This window comes from Corapipo altera, unplaced genomic scaffold (genome assembly GCF_003945725.1).
Source record: "Corapipo altera isolate COAL_440 unplaced genomic scaffold, ASM394572v1 58, whole genome shotgun sequence".
Lineage (NCBI taxonomy): Eukaryota > Metazoa > Chordata > Aves > Passeriformes > Pipridae > Corapipo > Corapipo altera.
In genome coordinates, this window is record NW_020884898.1 from 5,328,750 (window position 1) to 5,350,522 (window position 21,773).

The 21,773-nt window shown below is 40.5% G+C and overlaps 1 protein-coding gene across 4 annotated transcripts in view; it reads left to right on the forward strand.

Moving 5' to 3' along the window:
- Window positions 1-21,773, forward strand: part of APP (amyloid beta precursor protein) — a 204,051-nt gene that overhangs the window by 53,572 nt on the left and 128,706 nt on the right. For all 4 annotated transcript variants that reach the window (XM_027648787.1, XM_027648790.1, XM_027648789.1 and 1 more), the window contains exon 3: window positions 12,108-12,237. In XM_027648787.1, the coding sequence (XP_027504588.1) occupies window positions 12,108-12,237 (130 nt within the window). The remainder of the gene's footprint in view (window positions 1-12,107; window positions 12,238-21,773) is intronic.

The window sequence follows — 21,773 nt, forward strand, 5'->3', positions numbered from 1 at the left end:
CAGAGCTACAGTCCTTACTTTGTCCTTTAAAATTCAGGATTGACACATCTCAGAGGATTCATAATTGACTTGAACTTAAGTTTATTCAGATGTTCCCTTTGCTTGTGCCTTTGAGTGCTTGGAAATGCACACCCTGTTTCTGCTTGAGAATAATATCTCAGTATATTGGTGTGGAAGTTTTATTGGATATGATTGGACTTTGTTACACCACAACAGTGTTGTTCTCTAGGCGTTGACAGCACTGTGGTCAGTTGAGTCACTGGGAGCAATCTGAAGTGGTTTCTCCATTTGGCAACCATCCTAATCCTCTTGAGATTGTTATTTTGTAGAAGGAGGGAGGGGGGGAAGCTTTTCATTTTTCCGACTTCCTTGGAGTTGGCGGATTGAGTATTTCTGTTAGAGAAGCTGGTGTCAGGGTTCCCACTGGCTTCAGTGGAGCATGCAGTCCAAAGCCTCAAAAAACATTTTACCATCTGTGTGGGAACAGACTGCAGGAGGAAGAAAGCTGGCAAGAAAATGTTCAGCTTCTTTTTTGGTGGGGGATGGAGCACTAAGACAGTATGTTCTTTGGTTTGCATGCTTCAGAGCTGCTCCTGGTAAAAGTACAGATGCCTTTAGGCAGCCCAGTGACTGGGAACTTCATGCATGTGGAGCTTTGGAGCTTAGGTACCTACTGACGAGCAGCTTCTGTCAGAACTTTTCTCCTCCCTCACGTCTGCCAGGTTCAATAGCCAGCTCTGCAGCATTGTTCGTTACCTGTAAGTGGGAAAAATGCCCCAAAAGCTTTGACCCCTAATCTATGCTGTGTGCACAGCACTGCACTGTGAGCAGTGGGGCTTGCTGAGGAAGTGCAAAGAAAAAGCATGAGTCTGCTGTGGTAATGCAGCAGCAGAGAGGGATATTCTGCTACGTGGGTTTTCATTCTGAAAAGAGCAGTAATAAGATGTTATAATTTTACTGAAAAAGAGTGCAAAGCCAGTGTTGGGCTGCTGAAGTGCCCTGGGAGATGCTGCATGTGTACTTGTAGTCTCAGACCTAGGGCTGACTCAGTCTGCCACTACTGACCTTGTGTGTGTGTGTGCAGTCTGGCAGACTTGGAAGGGATAGTAGGACTTTGCTAGGTGTAGCACATTTGATGATGCCAGTTTAATTTCTTGCTTTGCTTTCAAATTGGCATTTACTCCAGGACTCCAGGGCACAGCTTCATCTCAAGGATTGTTGGCTAAAATCCCTTGTTCTCAAAAGGGGGGATGACTGGGAGATCGTCCTGTTAAATACCCGTATGGACAATAATTCGGAGTCTCAACATGATGGCTTACTACTTTAGCAGCCATAGCATTTAGGAGAAAAGTTGGATTAGTTGGGTTTTCAGTCCAGTTTAGCAACTGGATATGAAGGCAACGACTAGTTTACTAAAATAAGCCAGAATATTTACATCTTTCTTGGACAAATTTCCAAGCTTTGTTGCAAAGGTGTTTGCAGGTGGCAGTCTTAAGAGACCTCTCCGTACCCTCCTTCTCTTCTCCTGTCATGAAGCAAAATTGGAGAAACAGGACAGTTTGAATAAAAGTGAATTCTAAATGAATTGAGCTTTGATACTTTTAATGGTTAATGAAGATTTCTTAATATCCTGTTGGGCATTAGCTTTCAGTGATGGTTTGTGAGTATTATCAAATATATGAGTGGTAGATACTGTTTCCTATAAAGCAGAATTTGCACCATATATGTATTAACTGCATACTCTATCATAAGGGGTCTTTTGCATTTGAAAATTGCTTCAGTCTTCAATATAATGTAAGTTTAAAATGAAATCCTGAGTAAGTCCATGTGAGTCTGATCAGACTGAAGTACATTTTTTCAACTTATTCAACTTTCGTACTGGAATTTATTGCCTGTGTTTTGGAGCACTGTTATTTGAAACACAGACACATGTGAAACCTGAAAGACTAATGAAGTTCTGTCTTGGTAGTGGCTCCAAATTGAAGTTCACATGACTAGACAGGGCTTCAGAAAATGCTTAGTGACAGTTTCTATTGATGAGCTTTCATGGTGAATTTCATTTAATCTGAGTTATAGTTAATATTGGTACTGGATGTAGGAAGTGCCTGATTTATCTTCAGCCATGTATTTACAGGTTACTGTCCTAAGAGAGCAGTTTGCAGGCAGAATTGCTGTATCTGTGCAAGGCAGTGGTAAGGTACTTCTGATTACTCTTGATAAAGATGTTATGAGAAAGAACTTGGAGAAAAACACAAATTTATAAATATTTGTCAAGAAATGATTGATTTTATTTCTTTGGAAAGAAAACCTTTATCCTATTTTTGCTGACACTAAATATTCTCTGTTTGTATTTTAAAACTATGGTCTGTGTAATGTATATCTCATCCACAAGAACAAGAATGATTAAAAAAGATTGCTGTTTGATTTATAAAGAAAAAAAAATGCAGTGTCATCTTAGAGCTGCTCAGGTTAGGTATCCTGTTTAAAGGACCAAGGCAGGGAAATATAAAACACTAAATACACATCTCCTGGGTTCACAAACAAGAAATGTTACTGATCTGAATGTTTTTTCTGTAAATGTGCTCCCTATAGCTTCATTCCTCATGCTCAACTTCTAATTTTCTTCTTTTTTGTTTTGAGGTCAACTTTTATTTTAGAATATCAGATGGTCCATTTCTAACTCGAAGATTTCTCTGACTTTTTCTGAATTGCTTTCACTGCAGGACTAAACCTTGCATTGTTTTCCTGTGTGCTGGATGGTGGAGTACAACCACTGTTTCAGAATATGACCTTGTATTACCAATTCACATTCTTGGTACTAGAGCCTGAAGCTGATTTCAAGGAAAGGGAAATCACCACCACGTTTGTCTCTTGGGGCGTGCATGCAACTGAATCCGGGCTCTCAGAGTAATAAATTACCCTTTGGCTACTTCCGCAGTAAACTCAAGAATGCATAAATTAATTAGATTATGGAAAATGAGTTCTCGAGCCTGTTACTTTGTGACGGTTCTTGCATGGCCTCAAAGACAACTTTGACATAAAGTAGGTCATTTTGTCAGCAGTAGAACTTAAAAACACTTGAATAGAGAACAATTTGTTTTTCAAGTATATTTTCATAGGTCTTATGCTACAACCTAGGTATGTTTTGTACTGTGATCTCAACAAACATAACTCAGTCACATATGTTCCCGTTTGATAGAAGGGTGGGAGGTTTCTTTGGGTGAAGCTCGTGAAACTAGTTCAGTTTAGTAATTTGGTGATGTAAAATACATATTATAACCCATTTATACTGATGATTTCTTTGAGAAGGAAATAGTAAATTTCCACATGTAGTGGTTTTTGCAAAGCTGTTTTGTTGTTTTATTTCATGCCTTCAGAACAGTACTTCCTCTTTGGGCAGAAATTGCTGGCACAAGATCTGCTTCTTTCCCTGATGGCCCTTTCTGAAATGGATCATGCTTGAGATGAAATGCAGAGTTTCATCTTCCTTATGATAATACCACAAAAAGAAAGGTCAGACTTTGTTGTTTGGTTCTGTGGGGTTTTTTGTTGCTTTTTTTTTTTTCTTCTCATGCTTACTTTTTTAAAAGAATAGTAAGGACTGAAGATCCACATCAGCTGAACCTTTACTGCTGTCCCTTGGATGCCAGTGCTGTAGCCAGCACAATTATATTTAAGCACCCTCCTTGTGCATTAGTTGTCTGATGCAGATCACTGGCACTTGGTATATTGATGTGATGGAGGAGCTACTGCCAGGACAGCCCTTTGCCTCACTTCTCTCCCACAGCCTGCAGGAGAACCTGTAAAACCAGACCCAGGCTCTCTAGCTGTTTACACTGTCCCACCTTCCTTGATCTGGTGATACAGTGCCTCAGGCAACCCTTAAAGAGGGAAGTGGGTGGATGAAATCTGGTATCATGCCTAAAGGAAGAGATTTTTGTTATTGTTTTTAAACTACTTCTGGCTACATGTTTTTTCCCTCTTGGGAGGACAGCAGCACTTGTCCTTTGTACATATGTTATTTTGAGATAAAAATACTCTGTTAGCCTGATTAGGTATTATTCTTTCTCACGGCTCCAGTACTTAACCTTATTTGTAGAGAAATTTAATTAAAGAGTGCAAAACCATAAAAAACTCCCCAAAAAAACAAAACAAAAAACCAAATAAACAAAAAACCCCCCAAAAAAACAAACAAAAAAACCCCCCACAAACAAAAAACCGACTAAAAAACCCTACCGCCTCAAAGCCAAAACTTTTTAAATGCTTCTGGTGAGGCCATAGAGTAACAAGCAGATGTAGTTTCATCTTCAACTCAAGCAGAGTGAATCTATGAACAGATTTGTGGTGACATGACAAAGTGGACTCTGTGAATATGAAATTCTGCCTATGGAGAAATAGAAGTGTTTTGTCGCACCTGTAAGTGCTTAGAGTGGACAGGGAAGCAGCTTAAAAGAGGCTGTAAGTCCAGCCCTGTTTACTCTGAGGTTTTACAGTATGGGAAGCTGGATATCCTCTGTAATTACATAACAGAGGCTTTAGAGACCTGATGTGGTAAACAGAGTATTCCTGGCAGGGCCAAGTTTTTGGTTTGGTTTTCTTGCTGCATACAAGCATATTTATGCTATAAAATCAAGGACTTAAAAGGCAGTGAGGAGAATGTGTTTGACCATGTAGCTTTATTTCTGCTTTTATAGGCTTCTCCCTTCCCTGAGTGCAGAGGGAAGTGCTCTGAGAAAGCCAATGTGTGAGTGTTCAGGGTTGAGCAGGCTGCTTCACATCTGGCAGCTTTTCTGAATGCTTTAATTACAGGGTAAGTGGCAGTCTAGTGGGAAATTCCAGATAAAAGCATGTTAGGGACTTTTAACAGGAGAGATCGTGTATATATGAACCTTCAGGTGGGCAAACCAACCCGGCTGGTCACTGCACTAAAACCAGCTCATGTTTCTACCACTCTCCATACCCAAAGTACTTGGGATACTATACCAAGATTTTGTATGTGCCTTACTCACAGAGAAAAGCAATGAGTGAATGTTCTTGTGACCATGGGTAAAACGGCAGCAACATCTTGATGTCTACCCCCATCATTTCCTCCCCCTCATCTGTGGATAATGCCATATGTGGATAACTGTGGATAAATTCATCATATCCCCTTTCTCTCTCACACACCCCCACAACCCCTGTATGTTTTGTTATGTTTCACTTTCCTTTGTATAGGATAGGAATAGCAAAGAAGGAAACTAGTTTGAGTGTTGAAAAGATTTTTGGCTTTACGTGCTTGGAGATGAAAATGAACAAATTTAAAAGACACTTAAGAGAAGAGGACAGAGTATTTACCTCTTAACATGGAACTTAAGAGTCACTGAATGAGCAGAGAGGTTTGAAATAGGAACCAGCAGGATGCCAACATTGAGTGGATGGGAGTGGCAAGAGTTGGGGTGAAAGGAGTGGAAACAGTGGGTGAGTTTTGTGACATGAAACTCTTGAACAGCGACTCTGTGTGTGACAGTGAAGCAACTGAGATGTTGGAAAGGATGTTTGGGCCCATTTGCCAGGTGGGCCCAAAGAAATAGTTATAAGAGCAGTATGTGAAACTCCTAGATGAGGCTGAGGGTCGACTCAGGTAGTGAGGCTGCAGCTATTAAAAATTAAGGGATGTTATGGATGGATGCTAGGGGATATGGCTGAAGGTAAGAAGTAGTATGTCTCTGGAAACTTGTCCTGAGATTTGGAATTAAAACAAAAAATTCTCTGTCTAGTTTGGAAGACATTCAGCCTGGGATTACTTATTTATGCTAGGTAATTGCTTGGGGTTTTGATTTTAGGAATTGATTACTTCCATTTTGTTTTAAACTGCAGGGTTAAAAGGGTATATACATACACTCTTCCCAAATGGCAGCTGGAAATTAGTTCAAATACCTGAGATGTCACGCTGATTAACTTGCAGCAGCAGGCATCTGGGACTTGTGGTACAGGGCCTGTGGTACCTTGTGGTACAGGTTGCCTTGCTATTCTCTTGTTGGCCCATGACAGAGAATTTGGAAGCTGCTCCAATGCAGTTAGTGCTGAGTTTGACTCTCCTTTTGTAATTCCCCCTGAGCAAGTGAAGGCATTGCTTGGGTCACAGAGAATGACAGGAAAAGCTGGGATGCCAGCTAGCCCTGTAGCTTCACTTCTGTGTGTAGAAGGGAGCCCAGGAGTGAGTGGCTGAGCATTGACAGGGCACAACTGAAGCAGCAGAGATGTGGCAGAGGAGGAAAGGTGTTCCTGCTGACCATGGGAGCATGCTGGACAGAGGGATGATGGTTCCTGGGCAGGGGGCTGCCACAGGGAGAGCCATGGGGCTGTGTTAGGCAATGCTGACTGTGTAAATGCCAGAGGAAAACTGGAGGAGGCTAGGATGTGGTGGCTGGGAGATAGCCAGCATGGCAATATGGAGTTCATCTCTTGTCAAGCACAACAGCTGCTGTCTTGGACCTCTGGGGCTCTCTGGACTAGTAAAGTTGACCACATGTGGTGGTTTTCTGTTGGTGTGTTAAAATCTCTCTAAACTTTGCATGTCTTCTGTTCTCCCTCTTGCCTGATGATTCAGTGCAGGGGTTATGCCTATACCTTTAACAACTCTTGTGTCCATGCAGGGGACTGCAGAGCTCACATAGGTTTACTGGGCTTTATTTATGGTTATAGTGGGTGTTGCTTCACATGGTTAGCCTGCAGGTCTGATCAAGAGTTATGGCAGGAGCAGGTGCATGAAAGGCAAGGGTTAAAAATCATAACTTGAACCAGCAGCTGCTGAAGAAACAGGCAAAATAATTACATAAACTGGTTGAAGCATGTGGCAACATAAAGGCAATAAGCATCCATAGTTCCATATGGTAAGTGTGTGCAGTTTAATGTTTGGGATTTTTTTTTACTTGTAAATAAGAGCATTTAAGGAAGGGTCTTTACGCAAGAGTTTGTGATGCTCATGTTCTTTATCTATGGAGGTTTTTTAGTTTGACATAATTTTTAGCCTTTAAGTTACATGACTTTGCAGCAGCAAGTTAAAAAAAAACAAACAACAAAACCAAATCAAGACAAAAAGAAACCCACAGAAAACCCCAACAAACAACCAGATGAAGAATTCCTGCTTCTTGTGTCCCAATTTTGAGTTTAACTTAGTCACTGAAGATTCAACATTACCTTATACCAAGACCCTCTGTAGTAATATAGAAAAGTTGTTGTAAAAACCAGTAATAAACTATTTTTATATTGAGACTTATAGTACTTTTATTTTGCATATAGCTGTCTGTTTTCCAGACACAGACTGCAGGGCTGAGAACAGGGCATTTCATTCGGGGCTGATGGTGCTTGTATCACTGCTGCTTATGTGACACCACTCCTGCAGCTGATCTTGGACATCTGGGACTCTGCAGTGTCGCTGCTTCCGAAGGCGTAGAGTGGAAAGGTTGCAGAGACACAGAGATAATTGTCATATCCTTCCTCTGCATGGGCATGCCAAACGCGTGGAAATGAGTGCAGCAGGTCTGCTTGTTACTGCTCTTCAGTAACACATCAGTGCAAAATACTGGGAACCACGTATATACTTTAGAAAGGAATAGAAATAGGTTTTGATTCAACTATAATTTGTTGATCTGGAACTGAGGACTTGTTTTCATAGTTGAAGCATTGTTTAGCTGTCCTTCAGATGTGATTGCTGCCAAAGGATATTTTCCACAAGCAATTTTAAGACCACAGTCTTCCTAAATATTGGTTTTTAAACGTGTATCTTCTTTTGTGCTTGTAGTAACTGTTTGCAGATTACTTCACTGAAGTGATAAAAAACCACTTCTTTGCTCATTTCAAACAGAGGTAAATGGTTACCTCTGTCACATCTGTGATTTTTGTTTACAATTTTAAAAAGCAAATTGTCTGATAATTGCTGTGAACAGTTCTCAGTATTTAAAGTAACATTGATACTGTAAGTATAGTATATTTAAAACACAAAGTCACATGGTTCAGCTGGAAGTAAACTTGTCCACAGAGAAACTTGTGTGGTTGTTTGTTGTTTTTCTTTTTTGGGGAAGGCTGTGGGAGGACAGCACAGCACAGGGGAAAGTCTGGATGTAATCAAACTCTATCCTAGTTTGAGTTATCTTCCCTTGTCAAAGTGTTCCAAATGATCCAAGTTGCTAAAGATGCAACTGCTAAAACCACCCTCATTTTTGTTCTGACTATTTATAGCTGTAACTTCTTAATTTCTTTTATCTGTATGAATATTCCTGGGTGGGGGGGATTCAACTTGCCAGAAGTTAACTGGAAGCATCACACAGCTGATACACAATTTAGTCCTAAATCCATCCATAATCAGAGCTAGTAGTGGTAAACACAAATATAAGTAAGATTATATGAAATTCTCAGAAGCCTGACTGGCTTCTTAGATTATTGTTTCTGCAGTCGGTATATAAGGAGAGCTGGTAATGTCAGTGGAAGTAAATGAACTGTAACTCTTGATTGCCAGTTATATTTTCTAGATTAAGTTGATCTCTGTTTCTTCTGTGGTTTCTTTTAAGATGTATTAAGGGAATTGCTCTACAGCAAGTTGTGATAATTTTGAAAGTTTGGATCTCCTGCAACTTTCTAGCACTGCTCGTGTGGACTCTCTAGAAGGAACACTGGCTCATTAGGGACACTATAAATAAATATGAGGCTCATTTTTCTGTGCCACTAAGTAGGTCCCACTTCAATTCAGAGCAAATACCTTATGTAAGTCTAGTGAGGGGAACTTTCCTCAGCACATACACTGGCATTAACCTATTGATAATGAAATTCAAAACCTGTTTTCTCTCGTGAAGGGTGAACGGAGCTTTGTGTGACCTGTCAGAGGAAATTAGGAGTTTAGTAACTGATGTAGAAGCAGAAGAAGAGGCCTCTTTGTGTTTCTTTGTCCTTGCGTACTTTTGACAAATACTGTTAACTGCTTAGAATTTGGCTCACTGTACTAACCACCAGTTAAAATGGTGGTTTGGGGAAATAGTAAAAATAAAAGTAATAAGTTATTTCCCTCTCTAATGTTATTGTTTCAGTGAGGCCCTACACTAATAGTGCACTCTTACTCATTAGAAATTCACCTCAGGAAAGCAACTGTGTTTTTGTTTTCATGGATCAAAATCCTACTTTCTGTCACTTTAAAGCTATGCACATCTTCATGTGGATGAATAAATTGTTTTGATTTTTTTTGTCTTAATTTTTTTCTGAAACATTCCCGTTCAGCCCTTGTGAAATTTTTTTAGTTGTCTTCATTTAAGGCATCTACTTCCTCTGTCAGTGACAAGTGACACTGAACCCTGAGGAATGTTACGATGTCCCCGATGAGAAGGTGTTGGTGTCACTGTGATATATCAAGCATGTGGCTTGTGACAGCACCCAGTGTTACGTAACTGTGGGCTGTAATTACTGGAATGTGACCCGTTTGCAGAGGTACGAACTTGGAAGAGTGCAGCATGGCAGTGCTAAAGGCAGTGTCCAGAGAAGATCAAATCTTTCTCTTGCAGTGTGTTTGTTAGCTCTTGATGCAGCTCTGGTGCCTTGTGGTGTAATATTTACACAGCAGTTAAGGTGTGAAGTTTCCTGCTGTGTGACCTCCTAATCCATTTTGGCAGTGCTGTGGCAGGAGTCAAGAGCATGAGCGTGTGCAGATATGTTTGGTGGAACTGAGGGGACCCAAGGGAAAAGATACAGAACTTGAGAAGAAAGGGGAACTCTCCTTGAACCTTGCTGTTTAAGTTCAGAGTTCAGGATTTGAAGCACTGATGGAGCAGGGGGAACTGCAAGTTCCTTTGGAGCCATTTTCAGCGAGCAGTGTGAAAATGGTGCTCTGTTTGTAACGTGGAGGATGACCATCAGCCTCAGTCACAAAAAGAACAAAGCAAAGCTGCAATCTTCTGAGGGCAGGAAACTTTCCCTCTTTAAGTCTTCAGTTTTGCTCTGTGGTCTTTATTGAATTGTGCTGTATCTCGTGTGCTGGGTTAACATCCAAGGCTATACCTTCAGCCTCCCCGATGCTTCAGCCGTCAGCTGTAGTGAGCTGAAAGTGCTGTCAAAACTGGCAGAGGTCTATCAGATGGCTTCTTTGAAGTGCTTGCACAAGGCAAGAAGTATCTGATTAAAAAATTCTATTTTGTAATAGAAGGCAGGGTTAAAATTCAAACTCTGTAGCATTGTTTAAGTAGTGTTTCGTTCTGTAGTCATTTCCTTGGCATTGTTACTGTACCTGCCCTTGTTTTGTGCATTAGGCTGTTAATGTAGTTTGATTTTACAATTATACTAGCCCCTTCCTGTCTCTTAATGAAAGTAAGAATTATATCCAATTATTTCCAATCATGCATTGATTACTTTCTGTTGTTCCCATGCATGTGGACCAGAGCATAATCATTCGAAGACTACTGATCTCATATGTGAGGAGGCTGTAGTGTTGTTTGTTAGTGTCTTTTAAAGTTTGAGACTTTTCCTCAAGCTGAGTGAAATAGCCTGCTTGCTTTTTTTTTTGCCAGAGTTAGATTTTAACCTTTATTCAGGGGAGTGCCTTCTCATCACAGAAAGTCTTGAATTTGGGCTCTCCTTGAAGACTTTTGCTCAGAACGAACTAGTCCCGTAGAGCCTCAGTAGCATCAACAATGATATTATGCAGGTTTAGAAATACCTATTTCATATTGATACAAACATACGTCATATCTAGAAACTTCACTGACAATAAAACCTCCCTGGTACTTAATACAGGCTTTGCACACCTGCTGTGAGCTTGGTGGAGATCCATGATTCAGACAAATCAGCAGGGCTGTTGAGGTTCTTACAGGGGTTTTTCAGGCACTGGTTTTGGACTCTCAGAATTCACCAATCTTAACCCAGCTCTCTGTATTTTGGATTATGTTCCTTCTCTACAGGTTTTTTTTGGAGCATCTGCAATTACTTCAGACTTGTTCCTTGTTTTGCTTTTCCACTGGTAGGTACGAGTAGACAGTAGTTTTCAGTGCACCTAAATCCTCAGGTTTGACACACTTGGAAATTTGTTAGGATTGCTAGAGAGAAAGCAAAAGAAAACTAGAACCTTCTTCTGACTTTGATGTTAGGGCTGGTAGATAGCCAGTTTGAAAAATGAAAAGCAAGAGCCGTGGGCTGTGTCAGCAGCTGCTGTGGTGCAGTGAGTTGGGAGCGTGGAGTGAAGCAGCAGGGGCTGTGTCCACGCTGAGTGCACTTGGCAGGCTTTTCCTTGGCTGGCCCTGGCCTGCTGGTGTGGGCTAACCACTCGTTAGGTGTGCTCCAGGAGCACATGTTCCTGTTAAGTGTTATTCATAAGGATGTGGTTTGTGTGCTCTGAAATTCCTTCCCAGTGTACTGCGAGGTAATGTGCTCCTGGTGGAATGAAGTGTGAGTGTAGGACGTGACTGGGAGATGGGTCTGCACAGAAGTCAGTGACTAAGACCCATCCTCCGTGAAGGTGGTCATATAAGCCATTATTGACAGTAAATTTGGAAAAGGGGGATTGGATAAAGGGGTTCAGGGGGATAGAAGGCCGAAGTTGTGGCTTGTCGATAAGTTAGTCAACCAGTTTGTTGTGATGGCATGGTTGTGGATGTAGAAGTGTATTGCAGTATTAAAGCAGATAGAATGTTGATCTCAACAATTTAAAAATTGGTCATGTAAGCCTAAATACGAATAACTCATTCAACAGGCTGTTGATACTGTGCAGGGGGAAGAATTATGATGTTTGTTAAAATGGTTTAGATAAACATAAAGGCATGCTATTAATTTTAGTTGAATGAAGATAATGCCCTGTACATATGGATTTTTGCAATAGCTGAGACATGGAGGAGAACATGAAACACCTGTTTACCTGATCTTTAGCTTAGTCAAGCATAACTGTCCAAGTTATAATATTGACAGCCAGATGTTACCACCATAATTATTCTGAGCTGGCAGCCACGTGTTTTTACTGATGAACAGACACAGAAGAGAGGAAAAATTAATATTGTGTTGATGATATCCACGTTCCAAACACATATGACAGTATTGCATGACCTAGAGTGGATATTTGTGATAACATTTGTCCTTTTTAATACTTTTAACTCCAGGTCTACCCTGAATTGCAAATCACCAATGTTGTTGAAGCCAACCAGCCAGTAACGATCCAGAACTGGTGCAAGAGGGGATGGAAGCAGTGCAATGGCCACCCACATATTGTGGTTCCCTACAGGTGTTTGGGTGAGTGACTCGATTTCAGTCTGGTTTTCTTGCTCTCATTTTTTCAGTCTCTTCATGAAAAAGATAGAGAATCTACATAAATATCTTCAGAAACTTCAGTATTATAATCTTTTCTAAGGTGGGTTTTATCCAATTGTTCAGTTCTTTGAAACTGAATTAACTAGAAAGGAAATACTCCTGCTCTTCCCAGTGCTGTTTTCATGAGTGACTACAAACCAGTCTTCTGCTTACTCCGATTTTTGTCATTATCTGTCCTCTCCCCTCTTTCTTTACGTATAGACAAGCATATGTACACTCAGTTTACAGGTTTGTTTGCTTATAAGCTATCCATCTTTTCCCTAAGCACTACCTTTTCCCCCCTCATTATTTTTTTAATATCTATTATTATGATAAGAAATATCTGTTTCTTATGTGAAAGACAATGAGAATCTGTTTTTATTGAAAAAAAGCAAAAGCTAGATTACGAATCTCCCTATTTCTTTCTGCAACTTTATTTTTGTAGCAGTTGCTTTGTACTCTCTCCTGTGTCCTTGGTGTTTTGAATCAATTAAAAGGGAGGTTTGGGCCTTCAATTTTTTGTTAAACCTTACTTCTGTCAGCATCTGGAAAATGGAATCACATTAATTTGATGTTTTCATTAACATTCTGGGTGTAGCATTTTCTTGAGGCTATTCAGTGAGCTATTTAAATATGTTGCTTTACCACTGCGATTTGATTTGTGATAAGTGCTGGAATTCAGAGCTAGAACTTGCTTTTCTACTAATCCAGAGCAGCTAGAAGGCACGGAAAGCAACTCAGACCAGTTATTCCCTGAAAAAAATAATGAAAGAAATCCAGAAAATGCACAATGTTTCTAGAATTTTTGTTCATTTGTGAACGAAACACATGGTACACTCTGTATGATGCCCAGGCAGCGGCTGTGTCATCTTAGCAAAACTGGACCTGCAAACTAACTAACAAGAAGGTTACCAATCTGGTAGAAGATGCCAAAACAACAGGTGTACAAAATCTGTACCAAGTACCAGGGAAGTTTTGTTGTCAGTAAAGTTTCTAGATATGATGGATGTTTGTATGGATACAAAATAGGTGTTTCTAACACTGCAGAATATCATTGTTGATGCTACTGAGGCTCTGCAGCCTCAGTTTATTCTGAGTAAAAGTCTTCAAGGAGAGCCCAAATTCAAGACTTTCTGTGATGAGAAGGTCCTGCCTATATCAATATGAATTCTGACTGTGGGAAGGAGCCTGCTGGTTTTTGTGTGTTTTCCAGACTTCTACATGAGTTGAGTTGGTCAGTTCCACCACATGTTTTAATGTTAAAAGGGACATGCTCTTCTACCCATTTTTTGCTGAGTTTTCTTTGGTTTTTCATAGTTAGGATAGAAACATCAGCTTGTAGTGTCAATACACGTGTAGAGCCAGATAAGCAATTGTTAGAGGTAAGGCAGAACTGCAATCTCACCTAGAGAGTCATCATGATATATTTGATCAGCTTCCATGCAAGTGCACTTACACTAATGAGAGATGTGGCGGAAGAACATCAGACTACTGGAACTATAAAAACTAATTTTTATTATTTATTGTCTTGCTATTATAAGCAAAGCTCTGAATTAAGATCAGGGAACTGTTATGCTCAGGACTCTGTCTTTTTGTAAATTTGGTCAGTGCCCTGGAGAACTTACAACCTAATTTAAGCTAAAAGACAATGTCATTGCAAGAGCAAATGAATATAAATTGGCCATGAATAAATTTAATCTGCAAATTATAAGGAAGTATCTGCAAGCATAAGGAGCTCCAACAGTCTTCTGGTAAAAGGCGTAAGAAGTCTAATCATATAGAAGGAAGTTCATAAATTTATGAACAGGACTATATACAGTTCCTTGCAGGAGTGAGAAGCTGGACTTGGACTTTTAAGGTGTCTTTCTTGAGTTGCAGTTTTGAAAGAAAAATTATTGCAGGTTGTATTTCTGTTAGATAGCAAGGTAGGGTTTGGAGGCAAAAAATTTAGACTTTTAAACACTTACTGCTCATTAGCACTTAGCTCCTGTTTTCTATTTTTCAATCCCCCCATATGTTATTTTTTATCTGATTTCATTGTAATTGAAATTTATGCAGTCATTTCTGCCAGTGTTTGTGTTTGTCATCCTCCTTCTATGCTGACATGCATCTTTTGACCCTGATTAGAATAAATCTTAGATACTGATGTTCCCAAGGGGGGTGGCCACATAATTACTTCCTCTGGAGGAGAAATGGTGACTGTGGCCATTATCTGTAATTTCTCTGTCAACCAGCACTCTGCTTGTTGTGTGTGGTCAATGTTGTACTTTCTTACATGTGGTAAAAGTTCATTAGAGGAGGAGGATGGAGGAGTGGGTCATTTCCCCACCCATGAGGCTGGGAGCACAGCCCATTGAGAGAAGTCATTCCCGCCCAAAAGTGTTATTTGGGTTTTTTTAACTGAGTATTCATTTAGTTTTTCTGTTGAACAATTAATTACCCTTTTAAATTACTTTGATTTTTTTTCTGTAGCATAAAAGTTGTGGTCAAATACCTTGAATATTCTTGGTGCCTTATATGTCAAGGGGTAGACCGGAGGCAGGGAGTTGATCGAATTCAGTGTGTCAGTGTGTCATAGCTTGGGCAGACTATCACTTCTTATAATTTTATCCAGTATCATGTTGGCTTGTTAGGGTCTTTTTCATAGATAATCTTGTAACCTGAACTAACAGCTCAGTGTTATGAGGATACTGATTTTATAAATTATCACCGTGAGCAGTACTATGTCTGTCTTGAAATACTTTTTCCTAAATCTTATTTTTTTTACAGAGCTGAGGAGTCCAGAGAGCTTTTTTATTTCTTTGTCTCCTCCTAGTACTTCTTCAGTGTTAAAAGGTAATTTATAAAAGTTGCATCTCGCCTGGCAGCTCTGCATGTGCCTCAGCTGTCCTTGGTGTGGTAGCTGTGGGCAGTTTCAGAAGTTGGGCATTGGCAGTGCCCATTCCTTGGTAATTTTAGTGCTGAATAGACCCTTGCTGTAGACCACTGTTAAATCCATCTGGTAAGAATTAAGATGCCATAAGTACATTTGGCAGTGGGCAGCTTATTTCAGGGTTGAGCATTAGTTTTACTTTGCTGTGAGGATCACCTCAAGTATCTTGAGTCAGCTCAGTAGTTTCTTCCATCTTGACATTTATTTTTCACAGGGTTGAGAAGCAGTGAGTGAAAGAAATCTGGCTGCTCTCAGGCCAGAGCGTCTTCACAGTCCATTTGCATTGCAGTCATCAGCCGAGGCTTTCTGAGACGTGTGGAGAACATATCACTACAGCCCTTGGCTGCTCCAGGGGTTTTTCATCTTTGAGACTCGTGCAGGACAGTAGTTACAGCATTTGTTTGTAGCAGTACACTTTAATAACATCTGTGAGATTGACCAGGTTTCACAGCTTCATATTTTCTTAAGAGAATGCAACTAAACAATAAAAGCCATAATTTAAATAAGGCAAATGAAAGTCCCTTATTTGGGTCAACCATGTGTCTTTGCAGTGACCACAGAAATATGACCTCTAAAAATATTTCTATTTGAATCCAAAGAAGAAGAGCTTTTAATGAAATATAAGCTATGATTTTTGTGCCCATGTGCAGGACTTTGCAGTGTTCTTAAATCTGAAAGCTTTCAGAAAATATTCTCGTGCAATAAATCTGATTTACCAGTGTATTCATTGTGTGCTCTCAAGGACATGGGATTACTGTACAGTTTCAGTTTGCTGAAGAGGGGAAACTTCTCGTGAAAAGAAAATTGTTGAGTAAATTTTAGTTACCTTTGGGAACACACTGAAGGCATTTACCTTAAAACTGTCTTCCTGCTTTTAGAAAACATCTTCCAATGTGTCCTTATTATGGCTTTCAAGCTCTGTTAGACACTTTGTGACAAAAATAAGAATCTTGATGGCTATTTAGGTCTCTTGAATGTGGTGTCAGTGCTGCCTACAAGGGACAAACATGTGGGATTTGAGGTTTAGTTGGGATTTTTTTACTAATACAAATCTTAAAGAGTTAATTTATGCTACTTGAGTGAGGGATGTATTGCTGGACATAGAGCCATGGATGTGTCTAGGTGATCAGGTGAAGATGAGGAGCCATGGGATGTGCTGGTGGAAGGGTGGGCATCTGGAACACTCCCTTCTCGTGGTGTCAGTGTTTGTGCTGCCATCCATCCTGACACCTGCAGCAGGCACATGGCATGTGCTTCTAAAACTAAGCCCTCCAAAATGGTGACGGCAGACTTGCTGGGTGACGCAGCTGCAGGGTTGCATCAGACATGCCAAAAAGCCCAGAGTTTCTGCTTTGCTTTATGGAAACTGTTGTTGGGGAAATAGCATCGCCACTCACCTGGCATGTAAATGTTGGTAGGAACTCTGCCACCAACAGCAGGAGGGCAGGATTTCTGCCTCTGTCAGGGCAGTGTGGGTAAAAAGTGGTTCTGGTTTGTGCTCTCTCCTCTCTTCACTGCATGCCTGAGGAAAAGCAGCTGCTGAATTCGTGCAGTGTGGGCTGTGAAATGAGGTAATTCACTCCCTGTTCCTTGCTGGTGGTGGGAGCAGGCATCCTTGTCTCTGTGCCATGTCTCTTTGAATACCTTGGATAAATTTGTGGCCATGCTTTTCTGAATAGGTGACCTTTCCTTTTCTGTTGGTGAAATTCACACCAGCAGAGCTGCTTATTGTGCACCACAGCCCTGGAGAGGGAGGAGAGGCTCAGTTATGTGAATGTTGGTGGATCAGTCGTGGCCGTGGCAGGCAGGACATGGTGAGGGTAAAAGGGAAGTTACCAGGGCACTGATTAACTGTGCTGTGTAAAGTGCTTGCTCATGTGTGACTCTGCCTCATTATCCTGTTAATGTATGCTGCTAAGCACTGCACTCAGACAGTGTTTGAAGGATCCAGATGTATTGGAATCTCATTATATATATAGCCTCTGTCAATCCAAACGTGATTACTTGCAGTCATTTGTTCATAAACAAGTGAATTAGGTTATATGACAAGTATGTTTTGCTGTTTGGTTATGAAGTGAAAAGCTGGCTTCTGTTTCTGGTTTTAACAAAAACATTTTTGAAAATACTTATTAACTTGTCATGCTTTATTATTTTAACTGCTTGTGAAGTTATCCACTTGTTGATGTCAGAAGAGAGGCATGCTCAAGTTTTGATATGTGTGTCTAGCCAATTAAAGTAAAGAAAACACCAAGGTTATGCCTGGAACGAATCATTTAAATAGAGATATATGTCACTGACAGTTCTTCTGGTTCTTCTAGTAGCTTACTTGCAATTTTAACAGTGGAATTTTTTCACACAAGCATGTGAAGTGCCTGTTTACTTCTGCTACATGGCAGAACTTGCTATTTTTCCTCCTCTAAGCACACTCTAGTGCACCTATTTCTAATTGCAGTGGCAGAGCTTCTCTTCTGGATACTTTGGAAGTACTTTCCACTGGTTTTTCCATGCAGTGCCTAATCAACAGAATGATATTAAACAATTGTCCTAGAGTTTTCCTGTCCCCGTTAGTTTAGCTATCCGCCTCCAGCTTGCCTCAGTCTCTGCTCAGCCATGTGAGTGATGCAGACAAGCCTCACACCACACTCTGCCTAAAATAAAAAAATTCTCTTAGTTTCAGCCTACACAACTACATCATGTCTAGTTTTTCTGACAGTGCTAGCTGACAGGAAGGAGAGGATCTCCAAAAATACTGACAATCTGAATTGCTTAGTGGGGAGTCCATAGGTATTAGAGCAATCCTAGGCACAGTGGAAGGTGTAACTGCTCACTGAGGGAAATACTTCATCTCTGTCTTTGCTCCCTCACAGAATTCCTGCCTAATAGTGGTATTTTTGGTAGAGTGCTGACAGGTGGGTGAGAGGGCCCTGCCTGATGAGATGAGAAAACTAGACACGTATTTTTGGTAAAACTGCAAGCACTGCAGGGATAATGAAGTGTCCTAACACACTGGCTTCCTCCCACTGCAACAGGGCCTTGGCATGTGCTCCCAAACTGGTTCCCTGCCCAGGTCTAGAACTGTGCTTGGCTGCACATTGACAGCAACTTGGTGTTGTGATGGCAGTGTTCTCTTCTGTTGCTGTGTCCTTATAGCTAAACTCATTGCCACAAGCTTTTGGGGCCTCAGTTCTTATAATGTGTTTTTAAATGTGCTTCTGTGCAGTGGTGTAATTAAGAGCGTGCCCTGACATGCTTCGGTGAATAGAAATGGTTTTCTGTTATACCTGTACTCTTCTGGCCTGGATTTTATGTTCAGCTTCAGTAAGAGAGAAGAAAGAGCTGTTAAGCATCATTGGGTTACTGATCATTCATACAAACAATAACAAGTGTATATTTTTATTATAATTCTAAGTAGCTCTGTCACCTCATGGTTTATAACTGTGTCTTTTCAAGTGTTTTTCTTCTCAAAGCAGGACTGTATAAACCACTAAAGTGCCCTTTGGCATGTTTCAGGGAACAAAATATCAGCTGGGGGAAAAGGGAGTGGGCAGAGAAATCCTGAATGAGATTGCCTACCAGTAGCACAAAAGCTTGCTCAGGCAGTCACAGCTCTGTTTCTGGAGGCTTCCACCTCCTCACTTGAGCCAAACATCAGTTCAGCTGTTGGTTTAGCCAAATCCTAGCTGGAGGCGTAAGAAACCCTGAAGTGAAGAGATAAAGCAAAATTAGCATTCTCCCAATGACTAGAATGTACCTTTATGTATGACTAAGAGTAAATACAAAATGTCTTATTTTTGTAGAACAAGACCAGAAGAAGAAAGGAATCTGAGCTTGTGTATTTCTGTGCATTCTTAAGGTGTACATATGTTTTACTTGTTTGGTGAGTAAGGTTTTAATAAGAAAAGGATTTGTGGAACAAGTCACAACAAAAAAACTTTACTAGATCTTGAACATCACAGCTCTGCAGATCTAATCCTAAAGCAGTACAAAAAATTCTTATAGGTAAGCGTTGCAAATGATGTGTTTGTCTCTTTACAATGGACAAAGGAAACCAGAACAGCTAGTGTCCACACTTCAGGAACAGCTCACAGGACATGGTCACTGGTATGTGAAAGTCCTCTTCATAACTATTTACTAAAGACAGCATTACACATGGTAGCAAATACTGTTGTTGCTGTTATTAGTTGTTTGTTTGTTTGAATGTTTAGGAGCTTAAAAAGATAAATCAGTTTCCTGCTTGAATGATCGGTGTTAGTTGGACTAGGTTTTCTATCACTTGTAACTCTGCCATGTTGAGGTATCAGAGATTAAAAGCAGCATGTTCCTGCTTTTTCTGCAGTACTTTATATAAAAAGAGTTAACTGCAAAAAGTAGTGCTGAAAGAGTATTAATAAGGTTAAAAAGAGCTCAAAAATTAGAAAAGGGGAAAGCTAAGGTGCCCCCAATCATAGTTTGACCTTTCCTGTGCAGGGGGTGCCAGGGAGGCTGGTTGTGGGGTGGCATTGTCTGCCTGCCTTGTCCCTCTGTGGGCACTTGAATGAGCTATTCCGTGTTTCCTGCTGACCTCCTGGCCTGGCCTCTCCCACACCTGAGTTACTGCTCACCACACAGATCCTGCCTGAAGACAAACCTGATTTTCCTCTGAGAACTTTCTCTACCCTTACCCAAACACTTTGGAGATCGTAGGTTTTGTTTCATAAAGATCATTAAGGAGAGGAGTGTCATCCCAAATTTCTAGTTGGAAGGCTGGAGAAAAGCTGGAGAGAAGCTTCAAAACCAAAAGTATCTGTTCATAGTTGGGCTCCAAATTGTAAAGCACTTGAAATAGCCTTTATGTGTATGTGTGAAGTTGCTGCATAAGTTTCACAGCTTATTCATTGTGTGCATCAAGTTTTTGGAACAGACAGACCAGGAACTTTTCATCTGAGCATCTTTGTAGTGCCATAGAGCTGATTGATCCGTTTGGTTTTTTTTTTTCTTCCTTCAGCACAGAGCACTTAATTTTGGAGTAGGAGAATCCTGCTAATTAAAGTGTGTTGTTGTTTTAGCCTCCTTGGAAGGAAAGATGGGGAGAGGGACAGAAAGGGAAGCGTACGTTTTACCCACATGGCCACTAAATTGATCTGCATATGTAGCATCTTCCCAAAAATTCTATCACCTAACTGAAAGTGGCTCTAAGATCTCATGCTAAATACGTTCGGGTCTCGGAGTAGGCCTGAATGTTGCCAACAGATTTGATGCAGAGGAAGAGTCAGTGATGGGAATCACTGGATATTTTTAAAAAGTGCTAGGGAATATTCTAGAAATACATTTCAGTAAGCCTCTTTGGGATAGGGGATGCTTTTTTGAAGTGCTAAACATCTAGGAATGTTGGACTTGTCAGTGAGTAGGGTATTGAGCAAGAGACTCAGTTTTTTAAAGGAGCGGGTAGGCAAATGAATAGTGTGTCTCCTTTGATTTTTCAAAAGAAATTTAACAAGGTCCATTACCAGAAGCTATTAAAGAATTTAATCTACCATGGAATAGAAGAGAAAACTCTTATGTGGCTACATAAAGAGAAAGATAAAAAGGGCAGGAATTAATGGTCCGTCCTCAAGGTAGAGAAAGGTCACCAGTAAAATCTCAAGGAATCGGTTTTTGTGCCAGTGATGTTCAAAGTATGTGTGAGAGGGTAAATTGTGAGGTGAACCATTTAATGAAGATACTAAGTTATTCAAGGTAGAATTAATAAAGGCAAACTACAAGGAATTTCAGATGGGACTTTGATATTGATTGACTGGATGTAAAATGGCAGGCAAAAATGGATGTAGTCAGAGCAGTGGTCATGGGAGAAGCACAAAATGCATTAATCTTACTGTAGTGTATATGGTGACACCGTGAGTAATCTCTAACTTCTCAGGATTGAGAAGGTAGGTAATACTAGCTCTATGAAAACATAGCTTTTTTTGGTGTCAAAACCAACAGTTTTAGGGGTTATTAGGAAAGGAGTGGGGAACAAGACATAGAACACTACCTCTGTGGCAGTTAGGGACTCACTTTTGTTTGTGAACAGTGTTCAGTTCTGGTCTTCCTCACCTCATAAGAAGTACAAAGTTGAGTTAAGAGTGATGTGAATATGTTGAAGTATGATGCTTGAAGTATGATGTGGCTCCCATAGAAGAAATGACACTGTAGAAGAGATCTTTCCAGCATAGAAAGGAAGGTGACTGGAGGTTCTGACAATGCTTTGCAAAGTCATGAGTAGCTTGGAGAAGATGGATGAGGAATAGCCATTCACCCTGTATTTCATGAGGAGACCTTTAGGTTTCAAGCAAACGCAAGAAACTGCATAGTTGTATATTTTGTTGCATAGTGTGTATATGAGGTCCTCTTTCATCTGTCACATCTTTTGGGTGCTGAGAGCCTACAAAGTTTTGAAACCCAACAGTTTGCTACAAGATAACTCATCAGGTGTAAGGGGCCTTAGTCTTGTGTCTGTAGAAGTCGTGAAACACTGTCTCAGGGAATGCTCTGGATGCTCATTTGTGCATCTTACACCCTTTCTGATTTT